The sequence below is a fragment of the Euprymna scolopes genome, chromosome 3 (assembly GCF_053919585.1).
Source record: "Euprymna scolopes isolate OS-2025 chromosome 3, ASM5391958v1, whole genome shotgun sequence".
Lineage (NCBI taxonomy): Eukaryota > Metazoa > Mollusca > Cephalopoda > Sepiida > Sepiolidae > Euprymna > Euprymna scolopes.
Window position 1 is genome coordinate 27,814,185 of NC_136484.1, and position 17,041 is coordinate 27,831,225.

At 33.6% G+C, this 17,041-nt stretch overlaps 1 protein-coding gene across 1 annotated transcript in view; it reads right to left on the minus strand.

The window, feature by feature from the left end:
* Positions 1-1,455: 1,455 nt before the first annotated feature.
* Positions 1,456-17,041, minus strand: part of LOC145254336 (uncharacterized) — a 392,524-nt gene continuing 376,938 nt past the window's right edge. The window contains exon 7 of the mRNA XM_080113016.1: positions 1,456-2,011. Within this exon, the coding sequence (XP_079969142.1) occupies positions 1,852-2,011 (160 nt within the window). The 3' untranslated portion in view covers positions 1,456-1,851. The remainder of the gene's footprint in view (positions 2,012-17,041) is intronic.

Consider the following 17,041-nt stretch of genomic DNA (forward strand, 5'->3'; position numbering starts at 1 on the left):
GAACCCTAAGGAACTGAAACTGTATTAACTTTCATAAATTGACCCATCCCTAATTAACACCAGCAAGATAATGACATCAGCTTTATCTGATAACACACCAAATAATCGTGAAATGCCTAAGAGCATGGAAAAACCGAGGAGATAGAGCTCCACTGAAAAGATGCTGAGAGGATTGAGATCTTGGGGATGATTTAGCCTCAACCAGATTGCACAAGACCAATTATTGTTTCCATCGAGAACTCAATGATAAGCTATAGTTGCAATTACGCAAAATTAATTGACAATGGTTATCGAAAGAGGTGCAAATATTTGAAATATGAGGAGACTTGTTGTCACATAGACTCCAGGGTACACCACCGGTTATTATATCTGGGCGATCACCGATGCTGATCTGTGTGAGAACTCTTAGTGAGCAAATAATAATAATAATAATAATAATAATAATAATAATAATAATAATAATAATAATAATAATAATAATAATAATAATAATAATTATAATAATAGTAATAATAATAACAATAGTAATAATATTAATAATAATAATAATAGTAATATTAATAATAATAGTAGTAATAATAGTAATAATATTAATAATAGTAATAATATTAATAATGATATTAACAATAATAATAATAGTAATAATAATATTTATAATAACAATAATAATAATATTAATAATAATAATTGTTATTATTATTATAATCATTAATATTATTATAAATATTATTATTAATATTAACATTATTATCATTAATATTATTATCATTAATATATTATTATTATTATAATTATTACTATTATTATTGTTATTATAAATATTATTACTATTATTATTACTATTATTATTATAAATATTATTATCAATATTATTACTATTATTATTATTATTATTATTATTATTATTATTATCTTTCGGTAACCTTTGCAAAATAATTTGCCTTATCGCAACGGCTGTCTACTATTGATTTTTCATTGGTAGGAGGCCATCAGTCTTGACTGGGATACGGGTTGCAATAAGCCTCCTCAAGGCCACAACCCTTTTTTGCACTCATCCAGCGGAGGTCTGGTTAGTGCTTTCTCTCCTCGCTCTTTCCATCCACCTTAACCTTCTTTATTTATTTGGTGTGGCACCAGTTTATAGTGACGAAAAATTATTATTATTATTATTATTATTATTTAAGAAATGAAAAGGATATTTTATAATAACATTTGAGCATGTGTATAAAAGCCAATATGGAACTTTCTGAGGTATCTACACTTGTAGCTTGTTTAGGTGTATATTCAATATTTGAATACTTAGGATTATTCTCATATTGATTGTAATTCGGTTTCGGCCGCTGTATCCTCCAGCCTTCAGAGTCAATATCATTGTAGGAATTTAAACTAAATCCTATATTTTATCAACAAAAGTAAACTTATTTCTTTCATGCAGTTTTATATACTTGATATCAGTTAATTATTTTAAATTTTATTTATTGGATTGAACGTCATAACCCCTAGTTAGATTAACGGGATCCGTTTGACATTTCGGACACAGAGAATCGGAAAGAAGGTCGTAGAGTACAACGGCTGGAACGTTGTTAACATGAGAAAAATCAAGATGAAGACAATAGTCCGAAACATGTAAACAATGCAAATAACGACAGTAATAATACTCCATCGGCAAATATTGCTTAGGTTTAGTGCGAAAATCCGGCACTGATCGCGTGCGAAGAACATTTTGAGTAGCTAATAAGTAATGTTTAAGTAGATTGGATCTTTGGTGTCTGCCAAGAATAAATGGCCTTTCAAAATAACTTGTTTTGTATTTGAAAAAAAAATAGTGTCCTTTCGTTTCGTTTTGTTTTTTTATTTATTTATATGGTCTTTGTCATTGTCCTGCGATATTTGAAAATAGTCTGTGGCCAAGTGGACATAGTCTTCGGTGAACAGGAATCCGGTTGTATTGGTTCTGGAGGCAATAATCGATAGGGCATAATCTTTTACAAACTGGTCCCATTTGATGTTCCTGTAAAAGAAAAAAAAACAATGGAAAAAATTATCTTTTAGAATTCTTGAGATGCGGATTGATAATTTGCATTATTCAGACCATTATTCTCACTTTAAGTGTTACTCGTACGATGTTACGGCCGATGTCACCTTCGACCTTTTTCAGGTGTATCTTTTAGTCCTAGGAATCTTCCTGCCGGGCTCGGAAATTTGAACGTAATTTCGAAAGGAGACCTTTTCTATAATCCGTGGTGTTAGCTTGTTCTCATTTCTCCAGCAAAATTTGGATATAAATTGAAGTAATTCGTAAGAACCCGTGTTGTAACACAGTTAGCGCTCTATAAGTGTGATAATCAGTTGTAAGTGACAGTTTTTTCAATGTTGAAAGTTTAATACTCAGTGCAAGCGACACTAAGAACACAATTACGAAATACTTCAGATTTTTACTCGGTCATGGCTAACGGAAAAATATCAAGATACTTTTGTGAGTTAAATAAAGGTTTCTGTTCGAAATATAATAAATATTCCCAAGTTCGATAGAAAGATTCCTGCGTTTGATAAGCTACCCTGAAGAAGTTCGAAAGTTTCATCAACCGAAACCTTGTGAATATAACATAAGATGAGAACAGTGGTTCGAATAATTCAAATAATTTATATATATATATATATATATATATATATATATATATATATATATATATACATATATACACATATATATATATACACACACACACACATATATATATATATACATAAATGAGAATAATGCAAATAGTATTCCGACGAAATAGAGAGATAAAAAAAAGAAACAAACCTAGTTACGTGTTCATCAATGTTTCGTTTTTATTACGAGACTTCCTCTGGATGAATGAAATTAAGAAAACAAAGCATCAGTGTGATTTTCAAATATTTCTACTGGTGTTTTGTTTTCTTAATTTCATTTAAAAGTCAGTTTGCGATAAACTAGTAAATACTTTTTACTATGTTCAATCAAGACATCTAGGAAAGGTAATATATATATATATATATGTTATATATATGTTATATATATATTATATATTATATATATATATGTTATATATATGTTATATATATATATATGTTATATATATGTTATATATATATATATATATGTTATATATATATATATATATATATATATATAACGGTAGAAAAACTATACTGCTCTTTGTTAATAACATACGAACAAAACATAGGGGCCCATTTCACCAACAAACTCATCAGGAGTTAATCGTTATCAATATCAAAAGTTATCGATATCAGGAATTAATCGTTATCGATATCAAATGGTGCAAAAAGACGAATTAAATTGTCACGCTAGAGCAAATACTCAGAGATATACAAAATAAAGGAACCAGAAAAGGCGAATAGGAATTCGTGTGAAATATATGTACAATAATATAAAATATATGTAGAGTTAAGATGGAGGGGTATGAGAACGATTAAGATATATCTCCAAGCAAGTCTAATGATTTAACAATTTCTTTTTTGTCAGGAAAGTGACGGCTTGCGTAAAAGAATTGAGACTTACTCTAACATCTTCAAATGATTCTGAGAGTCAGCCCGGTGTAATATTCTGAAACAATCTATTTTATAGGTATTGGCACAAGCTGGATTTGCAATTAGATATGGCTAATGGCAGATTTCAAAGCAGAAGAAGGGCGAAAAAGGCACCACTTGCCTAGTCATATTTCTGCCGGTATATGATAATTGATGCGTGTCTACAAATTCAAGGACCCACATAGCCAGCAGCACACTGTCAATTAAATTCGTATACAACATTACTTTGCATTATGTGGAGCAAACTGTCCTTCGGGGCCAGTAGGAATGCAGATCTTACACCGAAAACCAACCGTAATACGACAGACGGAGAATAATTTGTGACAGACTTAATAATACGTCTACCCAAACACTGACAAGCAACTCCAATCCAAGGTAGTTTTAAGTAAACAGGACACTTGGACGGGCCCAGGGCTATAGGCGAATTGGGGTTTTCCACTTGATTAGAAATAATATTATTAATACATTTTCTGGATAACTATTACAAATGAAAATGTATTTGACAGTATTCATTTCGTGTTAAGAGTTTGTTGGAAGAAAAAATTCTAAGGGCTCTATGTACTAATGTCTTAATACGCCCTATTTTTTCTACAGGTAGGCACAAATGAGCGCCAATTCATATAAAGACCGGTAAAAGTCGGTTTGCGATAAACTGTAGTAAGAAAAGAATTCTTACTACGTTCAATCAAGACATTTAGGAAAGGTAAGCAACCTTCATTTATTTTCTCCATAGTAAATGATGATGCTGAGTGGAGAGCATTGAGATTATCGAAAAAAAATTGCTTCACTCAGAAGCAAAGGCCGCAAAAGTGTTATCGACAAATCTAAAGTATATCAATAAACAGTGTTGACTCATAGAATCCCACAAACATATTCGCTAATGCAAGACCCGGAGGGACTCCTCATCTGAAGCCCGTCGATTCCATGGACAGTACAGATCAACATAAGTTCAATAAATATATTCTTAGGGAAAGGTGGAGGAGTTAGATTGCTATAATAAAGTGAGTCGGCACAAATACCAATGTTCTCCTGTAGCGGGACATCGTCAAATAGGCTGGAAGCGTCAAATGAACACATGAAGTTATACGCAGAACTAGGTTGTAACTTACGTAAATATTCCACCAACCTGAATAATGCAATATTTAATATATACAGCATGAACCGGTTCTATAATAGTCAATAGCCATTTAGCTAGAGAGTGTTGAGCAGAACCCGCCACAGAAAAAAAAGCTCAAACGAGAGACCTTCTTTATGTATTTTAGGAAAGCCATAAAGTCTAATCCTTAATGAACCAGAAGGCCTTATTTTGTCATAGATCTTTTTGGAAAAGTATACTTTCTTATAAAAGCACGGTCGTAAAATACGGATAAATCTGATATTTTGATTAATAGAGATTTAGTATTTATTATATTGTAATTATATTGTATATAGTAATTTTCTAAAAAATTTTTAAAAAATGACTCGTGCGCCACCACCGAGAATCGACACCGAAACCTCTATCGTACAATTTGCCTTTTCTTTTGACGTTAATGCCTGAATTATGAAGATATTTTTGCTGCAAGGCTAAAAGTTAAAATATGAGCCAATAGCTATTACGTTATGCATGCATACTCTTAATGCCGTCGTTCGATCTTCACCTAGCAAATATCTATTTTTATATGATTTTCACTTTTTTTAAACGATTTTCCCCGGCTAAAACTCAAATACAAAGTTCCGCATGGGTTCGAATACCCTATATATTAAGTTTTATGTCTATAGAATAAAAACTGACAGGGAAGTTGGTAGGCAAAATTTTAAAACATATATATATATATACATATATATATATATATATACGCATACATAAATATATATAGAAAGAGGTTTGTGTTTACTATAAGCTTTTTACGCAAATATTACACAAGTATAAATCACGTAGTAGTAAACTAAACATGATCATTTCATGAGAAAACCGAAAAAAAAAAAAAAATAGAGGATTAATTATAATGAATGTTTAAAATAATATGCAAATTAGCTAGATCTTTTGCCGATGAATGCAATTCCACAATCCATATATAACAAAGTGGTATTTCAATTTTAAATAAATAGAAAAAAGGGGGTTTTAATATGGATATCAATACACACACAAAAAAAAACAAATTTATAGGAGTATAGATAGATAGATAGATTAAAGGCGTTTCTGGGTTTTATTTTCATTCTTAGTGTTGTCATATTTCAGCAGGACCAATGCGAACAAACTTATCTACATCATTCAAAATAACTAACATTTTCTGGACATAATCTACACGATTCATGATAACGACATCAACACCTTTGCCCAATTTAATCGATTTCAACGACTTAATGGTTTTAAAATGCGTGCTGGGCCAAATAAAATCGCCTGAATCAATAACCGAATTGGAGTAACGAAAGGCCAAGTCTTCACAGTTGTTACATAATCATGTGAGATTAAGTTGGGAAAATAAAGCTTAAAATGCTGCAAGTGTTACTTCTTTATCAATATACTAGCATTTCATCCCGGCGTTGCCCGGGTGTTTGGGGGTGTATGTTCAGCAAAAAAACAAAAACAAAAAAAGCGATCATTTTTATTTTAATTTGACCCCTATTATGACCCCCTAACATTTACTATTTTGGGCTCAAATCAAGTTATTAAGTTAGATCCATGTCCAAGGAACCTATATCTAAACTTTCAAGTGTTTAGATCCAAAATTGTCGGAGGAGTTTGGTAGAGTTCTCAAAGATCAAATCGTTGAACTTTGACCCCTTAACAGCCAAATTTCTGGTTGAAAACCGAACACATAGATTTTCCCAAATCTCAGTACCCTGTATATCAAATTTCGAGTCTGTAGACTTAATATTAACAGAGTTATTGCGAAGGGAAATGTACACAGACACACAGACAGACAGACAATCACACAGACACACAGACACGTTCACTTTTATAGATAGATAGATAGATAGATAGATAGATAGATGTGGGGGAACACATAAATTCAACTCCTTAAACAACACTGCAGTATTTACTTTTGAAAGCACAATATTAAAATGATTAAAAATATTCTTGCCTTCAGCATGATAGTCACGCCCAAATCTAGACAGAATAGGCAAATCTAGTCGCTTATTAAGCTTACGAGCATACATTCATTGGCCAGAGAATGCTTCACGGTTTTCCAAATATTTGGAGAACCGAAAGGAATCCAAGAAAATTAAGAAGCTCTTTATTCGCAAGAGGGAGGCTTAGATTTAATGTAATAATCAAGTTATCTGTTTAATTTATTTATTTTATCTTGGATGAAAGCCCGTTCAGTTATAAAACTATGTGTAACTATGGAAGCAAAAATTCGTTTACTAATATAAAATGGAGAGATTTCCTTCAAGACACGAACGAAGGGGAAAAATAGATAATCTAATCGACCTAATTTTGCTCTTTAAACGCGAAAAACAATTCATTTCTTTTATCTGAGAATTGTTGTGCCGATTCCGCAGAAATTTAAATAACTTTTTATCGGCAGAAAAATTATACGGCGCTTTGAAAATAATATACAAACAAAGCATAGGGACCCGTTTCACCAACAAATTCATCAGGATTTAATTGTTGGATATCAACAGATGCGAAAGGACGAATTAAATTGTCACACAAGAGCAAATATACAACAAAAAAGGAAAGAAAGTCTGCAATAAAGGGGTTACTATTTGGGACGATTCCTAGGAAAAATTATTAAGATGATGCTTTATGTTACCTTTAAACTTCTGCATATCAGTACAGTCAGAGAAGAAGGTAGCAGGAAGGGAATTCCAATATCTAGCTATCCGAGGGAAGAAACTCTTAGAGTAGAGTGCTTTCTGGCAGTTAGGGACCTCAACAGTGAAGGTCTGAGATTTTGTTGCTAAACAAGTTTGTCGAGGATTTGTACGCCGAGGAGGCACAAGTGCAACACAATGTGCAAAGCACATTCTATAAAAATACTTGTAAAACAGGCATAGGAATGCAACACTGTGGCGATGGGACAGAGGTTGGAGCTTAGTTAACAAAATGGGTCCTATTAGAATGAAGATTCTTTTTTGGACCATATCCAAGAGGGGGAGACTAGTGGTAGATGCACCAGCCCAGATGTGGTTACAATACCCCATGCATGGGCAATTACTGGCCTTGTAGAGTAGGGATATATTTAGGCGTGAGTACTCTTCTGTCAATATAGAGAGAAATGCATTTGTTCCACTTCATATTGCCTGTGAATGTTAAGCCGAGGAGTTTGAAGGAAGAATTCTCACGTAGAGAGTTATTTGCGATGGATAGTTGGAGAGCAGCTTAGACTTACTAGCATTAAATGTTACCATCCATTTACAGACCCATTCCACTAACCCTAACCCTAACCCAACGGACCCATTCCACTATTGTCTGGACGTAATTTTTCTAGCGATACTGCCATTATCTGAGATTTGTGTACATCCGTTTTTCTCTCGTGCATGTTATAGAACGTTGTCTCATCAGCAAATATACTCATCTTGGACATAATATTATAAGGGAGGTCGATAATTGATATCAGGAATAATAGTAGTCTAAGGATCGATCCTTGAGGCACTCCCGCATTAATGTTATACTGTTTGGATGTACGTCCGTCAATGACAATCTGGATGGTCCTATTGTCTAAAAAGGATCTAGGTTAAATAGAAACTATCGTTAATGGATTATATATTTATAAAACCAAATAAATTGACAAACTATTCGGATGCAAAACATATTACGGTTTCAGCAGTAAGTGACCCAATGATGATCAGTGTTCTATAAAACACAACCAACAGCATTTCAGTGGCAACAACATTTCAGTGGCAACAACATTTCAGTGGCAACAACATTTCAGTGGCAACAACATTTCAGTGGCAACAACATTTCACAAGACTGACTGTTCTAGGTTCGAATTTAGTTCGTTTCACAGAAACACTTTCACATAGGAACTTTGGCAACCTTCACGAGGTTCCTACTGTAAGCACTCGATGTCCTTCTAGAAAGAATTCTTTATAGAACGACATCAGAGAAACGAATGCCAACAAAATCATCAGAAATTATGCTCAGCAGCAACAACATACCTGATAGTTCAAACGAAAAAATGCCTTCCAGATAAATTGATTAGATTTATGACTTTTTTTTGTGTAATTTTTTATGGTCGTCGCTCCAGACAAGGCGTGGTCACTTAATGTAAGGAGCTAACAGGAGCGAAAGATTATCATCACAAAGACTTTACTCTTGAAAAGACCAAGGTAAAAAGTATGAGCGAAACTGTCAGTAGAAAGAGAGCTGCACAAACCAGCGGTTCTTGGAAATAAGCTACTGCAATAGGAAGTTGTATTAATATGAGGTATGAACACAGCGAAATGATGGCGACCACTAGACCAACGAGTAAAACGAGCTAGAACAAAAGAAGCAGGGAATAAATTAGACAATTCTAAACACATGCCAGGATAGTATTGATAGAAATGACTGAGACTAGCAACATTACGTCTGTGAGCGAGAGGTTGCAGAGAAAATAGAGTTGGGCCAATTAAATTGCAGATACGTTTCTGCACCTTATCATGAACTCTCAAATGGGACATTTATCAGTATAAATATGACAACAATATTCCATATATGGTTTGATAGTAGATTTGTAGAGAAAGAGATGAGCTTCGGATGTGAGAAAGTGTTTAGGACGATATAAAGAACCTACTTTTATGAGAAGCAGAAAAAGTAATGTACTCCAAAAAAAATGATTTGATGAAAAAGAAAGGCCAAGAGTCGTTTTTTTCTCAAGAGCAATGAAAATCTTAGAAAGAAGATGGACACGCCTACGACTGAAAGATATAAGCTGAGTTTTAATAGAATTAAATAAAACAAGCCATTTCGTTCCCCAGCCTACAACGGAACCCAAGCACACTTCTAGATTAGCTGCATAGTTAAACTGATCTGAGTTAGAGGGGCTAGAAGCAACACCAGAACAGAGAGTTGGATCATCAGTATATATATAGTTTGAAATATAAAATATAAAAAGAATCGATACTGAAACGAGAGTCAAAATTACATTATTTTTTAAAGATATTAAGGTGTGGTTTACGTTCTGAGAGAAATTGGCGTGTATACTTTTTGAATGTGAACAGTAGAGGTTTTGGAGAAAGGGGTGGTGAAGGAAGGGAAAAGGGGTGAGGGAGGAAAAGGAAGCACGAGAATAGCAATAACTGTTGCGAGTAGACGTTGACTCAGTGGTTAACAACACGGACTGGCAACCTGGTTGTGCCAGATTCAGATCCAGGTTGTTCAACAACCTTCACGTAGTCACTGTCTGTAATAGAGCTGCTAGCGCTGTTTCCAACAGCAGCCGTATGACAGTTAACATATGCAAATGACTAAGCCGGCTGCGCGAAGTGACGTCACAGGGGAAGAAGAAAAGAAACAGCAAAGACAAAAAAAAACACACGTGGCCAGAGAAGGAGGGAGAAGCATGTGTTCAGGGCATGGCTGAAAAAAACGGCGAAAGACACGTGGATGGCGAGAATCCCCTTAAAGAGATATGGCGGGTGAAATTAAATGAAACAAGATGAAAGGCATTATTGGAAATGCCAAGAATAAGCATCTTTTGTTTAAAAAAAGGAAAAAAAAGGTGAGTCGAATTTCTTTCCTTTCATTTCCGACGGACTCTACATATTAACATGTAACGTTAGATTTCTAAATTTCTAAAAAAAATAATTCTAAACAGAAAGATATTGAGGAAAAGAGTACCAACAACGGGATCATATGATTCATACAGAATGAACGAATCGATTCATTATATAGAATTAGTTGCATATGAGTCAATGTTTTAGTCGTAGTTGATTGGGCATTGTAGATTGATACTTTCTTTTTTAGAACGGTATTAGTGCATAACTGAACACGTAGATTCTATTGGATTCCATAGTTTACAAAGATATCAGTTAAACCAATCACGCAGCGGCACCAGAAAAGTAATGGTTAAAAACACAGCGTCTAATTGCGAAACACTTAAAATCACAGACAGATTTCTGAGATGTAATGTTTTGATGTTACAAGGTTAGGGGAATGACGCATATTAACTCTAATGTAATTAGACAAAAACCAAGAAAAAATATTACACCACAATTTACCTTATTTATCACCCATTGTTACTGCCAGAAATCTGATTTATATATCAATTCTGCATTCTGATTAGATGCTACAATTCCAAAATGATGCAATCAACGTAACGAAAAAGAAAAGAAACTTACGGATAAATATGGCCGATGTCAGAAGTGATGAATTGAAGCTACTCAATGAAGAACACGTTATCTGCAATTCGCGCAATTAAAAACGTGTCTGTGCCGTCGTTTGGCAGTTCATGCGTCATACACAAGACAGAATATATATTATAATAGATCCATTGTCTAATTGAACATAAATTGGTATTTTAGTCAGTGGCATGCAACAATTGTAGGTTTATACGACCCTTAACATTAATAGTATAGAAACGAGAATAACATATCTGATAGAATTTGGGTAAGGAATAGCAAATTTTCGTATTTATTGCTGCTGTTGAACTATGACCTCAATATTTTTAATTGCTTTAAAACTACCAGATTTTCACAAAGTAGCGTGAGTATCTAATATTATAAATGTATATAATGAAAATTGTAAAATATATGGCTACACTAATTCCATTCATTTATGGGCGAGAACAACTATTATTCTTCTAACAATTCTTTTACAAAAGACATTTATTTAGAAATATTGGCAACATTAAATGGCATAAAAAGTTGATTAACGATGAGCAATATAAATCAATGCGAAAACTTGTCTAGCTACAACCACTGTCAATAGTTTTCCTTTCTCTCTTTCTACCTAAAACTAAGCGAAACTTTCATGAGCAAAGTTTCTTTCCTAAAACTTCTCATCTTTAGGACACGATATCGTGTGGCTTCTTCCCAATTGACAACAACATAGACATTTTTAACTCCAATGTAAACAAACTCTTGTTGAGTCACGCTCGTAAGTAATAAATTTCTCCCCAATCACCACTATTATTACAATTATTTAACGCTCCAGTGGCTTTTCAGCCTTGCGTTAGTCTCATAGGCTATTTTGTCATTCTAATTTTACTTAAGCCTAGTTTGCAATTTATTTCTTTTCCTCCCCCCCAGTACTCTCCTGGCTCGATGGGAGTATAATACACGCGGTATGGCGCAGTTGTATATCAGGTTCCTTATAGGTAGACGCCGCTTTGTACTTCTGGGGAGTCCAGTCACTCCAGCTCACTTGCGATTTTGATTTATATATATTTGTATTTTTCCAGCGGGAATGAAAATTTGTAGATATAAGCATATATTATGCATCATTAGGCTACTCTGTGATATTTAATATGGAATAAATATGTTTTGGTATTTTCTTTATCATAAGTTTTGATGGGATTATTATTTTACTTGTAATTTATTATTCTTTCAGTCTTGTGACTATGAGCTTAACTAATGTAATATCTTAATTTTTCCTTAGTTTTATAATTTATTTTATTGTATAGTTTTATATTGATATCAACAAGATACAAGTGATTTAAACTGTTCAACAGGAATTGTAGATATATCCTGAACCAGCAGGATAACTATATTACAAAATAATAACACTATAAGCATTTTGTATTGGGGTGTATAAACACCTCATGGGACTAACCATGTTTGGAACACCCAAGTGACTGACGCAGGGTTAATAAGTAGTAGGATCTTAATAAAAAGAAAATGAATAAAGCGTTCGTTATTTTCATGTTAAGTTCTTTTGTTGGGAGAGACTATAGATTGAATGTCAGTTAAGCACTTGTCATTAAAATAACGATTAGAGGAAGAATAGCAATGTCTCTTATTTGAGAAAGACGTAGCAGGGTGGAGAAAAGAAACAGTTCTAGAAGAATACCCATCCAAGGACAAGCACAATTAATTCTACGAACACCATCTCATTGCACTTTTTTTATGTCTCTTTATGAGTATTAAAATCAAGATACCGTATATAATTGTGTATAAGTCGACATTTTCTAGCTTTTTAGTCGCGTGCAAGCGACTCTATAAGTCACTCCATCGGACGGTCGGTCGGTCGGTCAGTCCGTAACACTTTTGTGCTTGGCCTTTTTGGTTAAGATCAAAGGTCTGTTGTTAATAGATGCTGTTCTTAGTTTTTATAAGTCGACATTTTCTAGCTTTTTATTTCTGTTTTTCCTTTTCCTTTTGTTTGTTTTCTTTTTTACTTATTATTTCTCTTTTGGTGAAAAATTCGGAGTTCGGAGTAAGTAAAAAGAAAGGAAAAAAAAACAAAATGAAAAACAGAAATAAAAGGTGAAAAAAGATTGACTTATACACAAGTATATACGTATACATGATACTGCACGTTTTATATTGAAATCTATTCAAGTTTTAATAATAAAAAAAATCTATTACATATGGATTATTTAAGGTTTCGACATAAGTACAAGGCGATGAAATTCAAAGAATCTTGTTTAATTTGTCCTTTTTTACAAAGGAACCATCACTTATCAAGGCCCGGTGGCCACTCAAGGATAAGGGATAAAGGGTGTACAATAGTCAATGAGACAACATCGGACTAATCGTTAGTAGGTGAAATTTGGTAAATTGCTTAACTTAAGAGGACAGCTCATCAAGAACTTGTTTACGTTGGACTTGAAGACGACCATATTGTAGTCAGCTGGACATCAGGAAAACGAAAGACAATTTCACAGTTCTAAGAAAGAAGCTTTGTTTATGCGATCTTCGTTTAGGTTTAGGAATGAGGGAAAGTATTGATAGTGGTTTCAGTTAGACAAGTGTTTTTCGTGAAAGTCAGGACAGAGGGAACCATAGATTGGAGCTCAGACGAGCACTTGCCACGAAAATAAGGATAAGCCAGCAACGTAACGTCTCTTCCGTGGGAAAGAGGTTGCAGGGAAGAGAAAAGTCTACTAGGCTACGAAGGCTATTTTGAACTATGTCAAGGAAGGATAATTTTTTTCTTGCAGTTCTTGCCAAGATGTGGCAACAGTACTCCATTCTTGGACGTACCTGACTCTTATACAAGTAGAGAATTGCATCAGCAATGAGATATCTACTGGAGCGGTAGAACGACCTTGGCAACTGATTTGATGTACGTGTTCCATTTTAGATTGAGAATTAAGGTCAAACCCAGAAGCTTGTCAAAACTCTCCAAGATGAGAGCCATTCATTTCAATTGATACCAGGAGGGGATTAAAGCGTTGATGATGTAAAGATAGAAGCTTGGTTTCGGCGACAAATCTAAAAATTTGGACATTCAAATGAGCAATTATTTCTATATTTTGCCTTCTGAATATCTTTTAATTTAACAATAACAAATTTGGTGACTATGGATTACTTGGTATTTAATAAATATGGTTACCTTAAAAAAACGGAGGTATCGTAATTTTCTTAACGGCTAACACTTTCGTTTCAGCCAATTTTAATGCAGTTAAATTAAACTAAATATAACTTACATTATCTCCCCTTATAAGTAACAGCTGTATCCTAAATGCATAATGATCGGTTAACTAGTTTAGAAGTGAATGGTGTACAGAAAAATATATGAACATATACAAATACCGAAACATATATGAATAGTAATCTATATAATTATAAAACTCAAATGACCTTGTAACGAGTGTTGTAACACAACATCCGGTTTACGACTTCCGATTGCGCATGCGTACATGAACATAAACCCATAACAGCGTAAACAAATATACACAAATCGTTGGACCAGTTTCGTTGAAACAAACGGACGTCTTTAGAAAAGCGAATATATTAAATTTATTGAATGAAAAACTTCCAAATATAGGAAGCAAACGCAAAACGTGATTACAAATAATACGTATAATCATCGACCTGTTTCATATATACGATAATATACTAAATAATCAACACGACAATAAAACGTATTGTTTTACTGTGTACGTTTTCATTTTTTTTTCGCGTTTAAATTATCCAAATAAACAATTCTTAATACTTTCTGCTTTTTTACATCGTTCATTTCCGTTATTTTAACGCAATGTTCTTACAAATAAATCTACTTTAACCCGTTGACAGTCATAAGAGCATTTTACAACGGCGATTTACTCACCGCCTTGCCTTTTTTAATTTATTCTCCATATTTTAATACACCTTTCTTAAAAACATTCATACATTTTCTTCATAAATGAATAACACCGAAAATATGTTTTTTTTTTCAATTGCGTTACAAATAAATAATCAACGCGACAATCAAACGTATTGTATTACTGTGTACGTTTTCAGCGCCCCAATTTCTTTTTCCCGTGTAAATTAAAAGATATATCAAAATTTGAATTTAACTTTAAGTATTATGGTATCTGTTCATTGCACATTTACCTGTAAGTATGGCAAACCACTTATAATTCAATGGCTGTAAGTTTTTTTTTTAAAATAGACCATTATAAAAAAGACGACTCATAGAAATCTATCAATATTTTGTTTTCATTGTAATATACTTTCATAGAAATGTTTCTGTTATGTCACAAAAACTATTTTCTTTACGTCACAAGTGTCACGCTCATACATGCATTCCATAGCTAGTATAAAATACTGACCCAGCGGTCACGGGTAGTCTAGTTATAATATAAAAACTGAAAAAACATGTAAAACAAAGCTAAAACATCGAAAGGAACTAATTTTGTGCTCATTTTAAATATACAATTGTTTTTGCTTGAAAATCAACGATTTCAGAACTGGTGCGTGGAGAGACAACCACATGTACCTTTGCATGAGTAGATTTATAAAATAAAAAACAGTGATTTAAATCGTATTGTCTAAATTCATTGCTTGTTTTTACACCTTGTTTAACTGAAATTTTACACAGGTTTTCTTTTAATTCAGAATAATGTTTTTGTGAAAATAATATTAATTACGCCGAACATTTTGTTCTGTTGAGGCCAGGCGTAGATTAAGCAGACATAACTAATCGAACTAAGATGACAGATTGAATGGAATATATTTCATGCACTTCCACTCGATCAAGTTTTATTGTTTCTGGTGAGTTTCCATGTAATAATCATAGTCCGTTGATTTCAGCGCACGAGCTTTTGAACACTGCATTCGACATGATTGAACTAACTAGAAAAGTTGGATTTTTCTAGCGTTTATCAGAATCGCACGTTGAACGAGACACTTTGAATTATGACGGTGTACACAACGGAAGCTAATTCATCAACGGCCTCAATAAACCTTAGTATGAAAAAGAATGAAAATAGTTGTGGACGGATATTCACAGCTCGCTTGGATTCGATCCACGGATTTAGCGATGAAAAGTCATGTTTCTGTGTTTTTTTAGATGAGGATTAATTATTCGTATTATTTGGATTATGTTGACTATTGTTCTCATATTTAGTGTTTTTGGCAGATGTAACCTCTAACCTTCTTCTAGTTAACGAGGCGCTTTCAATAAGTTTCCAGACGTAGACTCTTGAAAATTCAGTATGTTATTGTTCTATATCCTGTGAAATGACTGATCAATTTTTATGATTTCGGGTTCAAATGAACAGCTAATACACTCTACTGAAGCCTAATTGTCACAGCTGGTGATTTTTAAAAATGCAATCTGGACGTGAAGACATTTTAAAAGAAAGATATGCAATAAAATTATTTATTTTTAACTTGGAAAAATGTCACAGAAACGTATGGAATGCTTCAGACTGCTTTTGTACTATATTGCAATAATTGAGCATCAGTTTTTGAGTGGCATAAGCAATTCAAGGAAGGCAGGAAGTCTTTCAAGGGTGGTGAGAGGTGTGGAAAGAGGAAGGCAGTCAGAACACAAAAGTTGTTTGGCCAAATAAAGAATTTCATGGATAAGGACCGTCGTTTGTCTAGAGAGACAATAAGAGCATAGTTTGATGTAAGTGTGGAAACTGTACACAGTTATTTGCTAGGAACTGAGGATGCGGAAGATTTGCACGACTGCATCAGTCACCAACTCCATTCCTGTCACAGACCAAAATGGACATCAAGACAGTTCTCGCCCTTCCTATAGTCCAGACTTTTCTCTCTATGACTTTGGAGTTTTTTCCTAAGCTCAAGAAAAACCTTAGAAGTTGTCGTTATGAGACAATTGAGGAGATGAAAAAGGCTGTGATAAGGGTCATTGACACGCTCACACAAGAGGATTTTTATGGGCTCTTCCAGAAGTTGTTGAAACGGTAAAAGAGGGTATTTCAGCTGGAAGAGAATACCTCGAAGGAAACCAGAGTTTTATGTGTGTACTATCAATAAAATTGCCTATATGAAAAATGTCTTGAAACTTACTGAAGGCACGTCGTATATTGTTGAACTTAGGAGTGTTACTGTCAAACTTGGGAACCTTCACGGAATTTTGAACGAAACACTTCATTTAATCAAAAGATGTAGCATACTGTGTAGAAGTCCCAAGTAATTCTCAATTATATTTTTA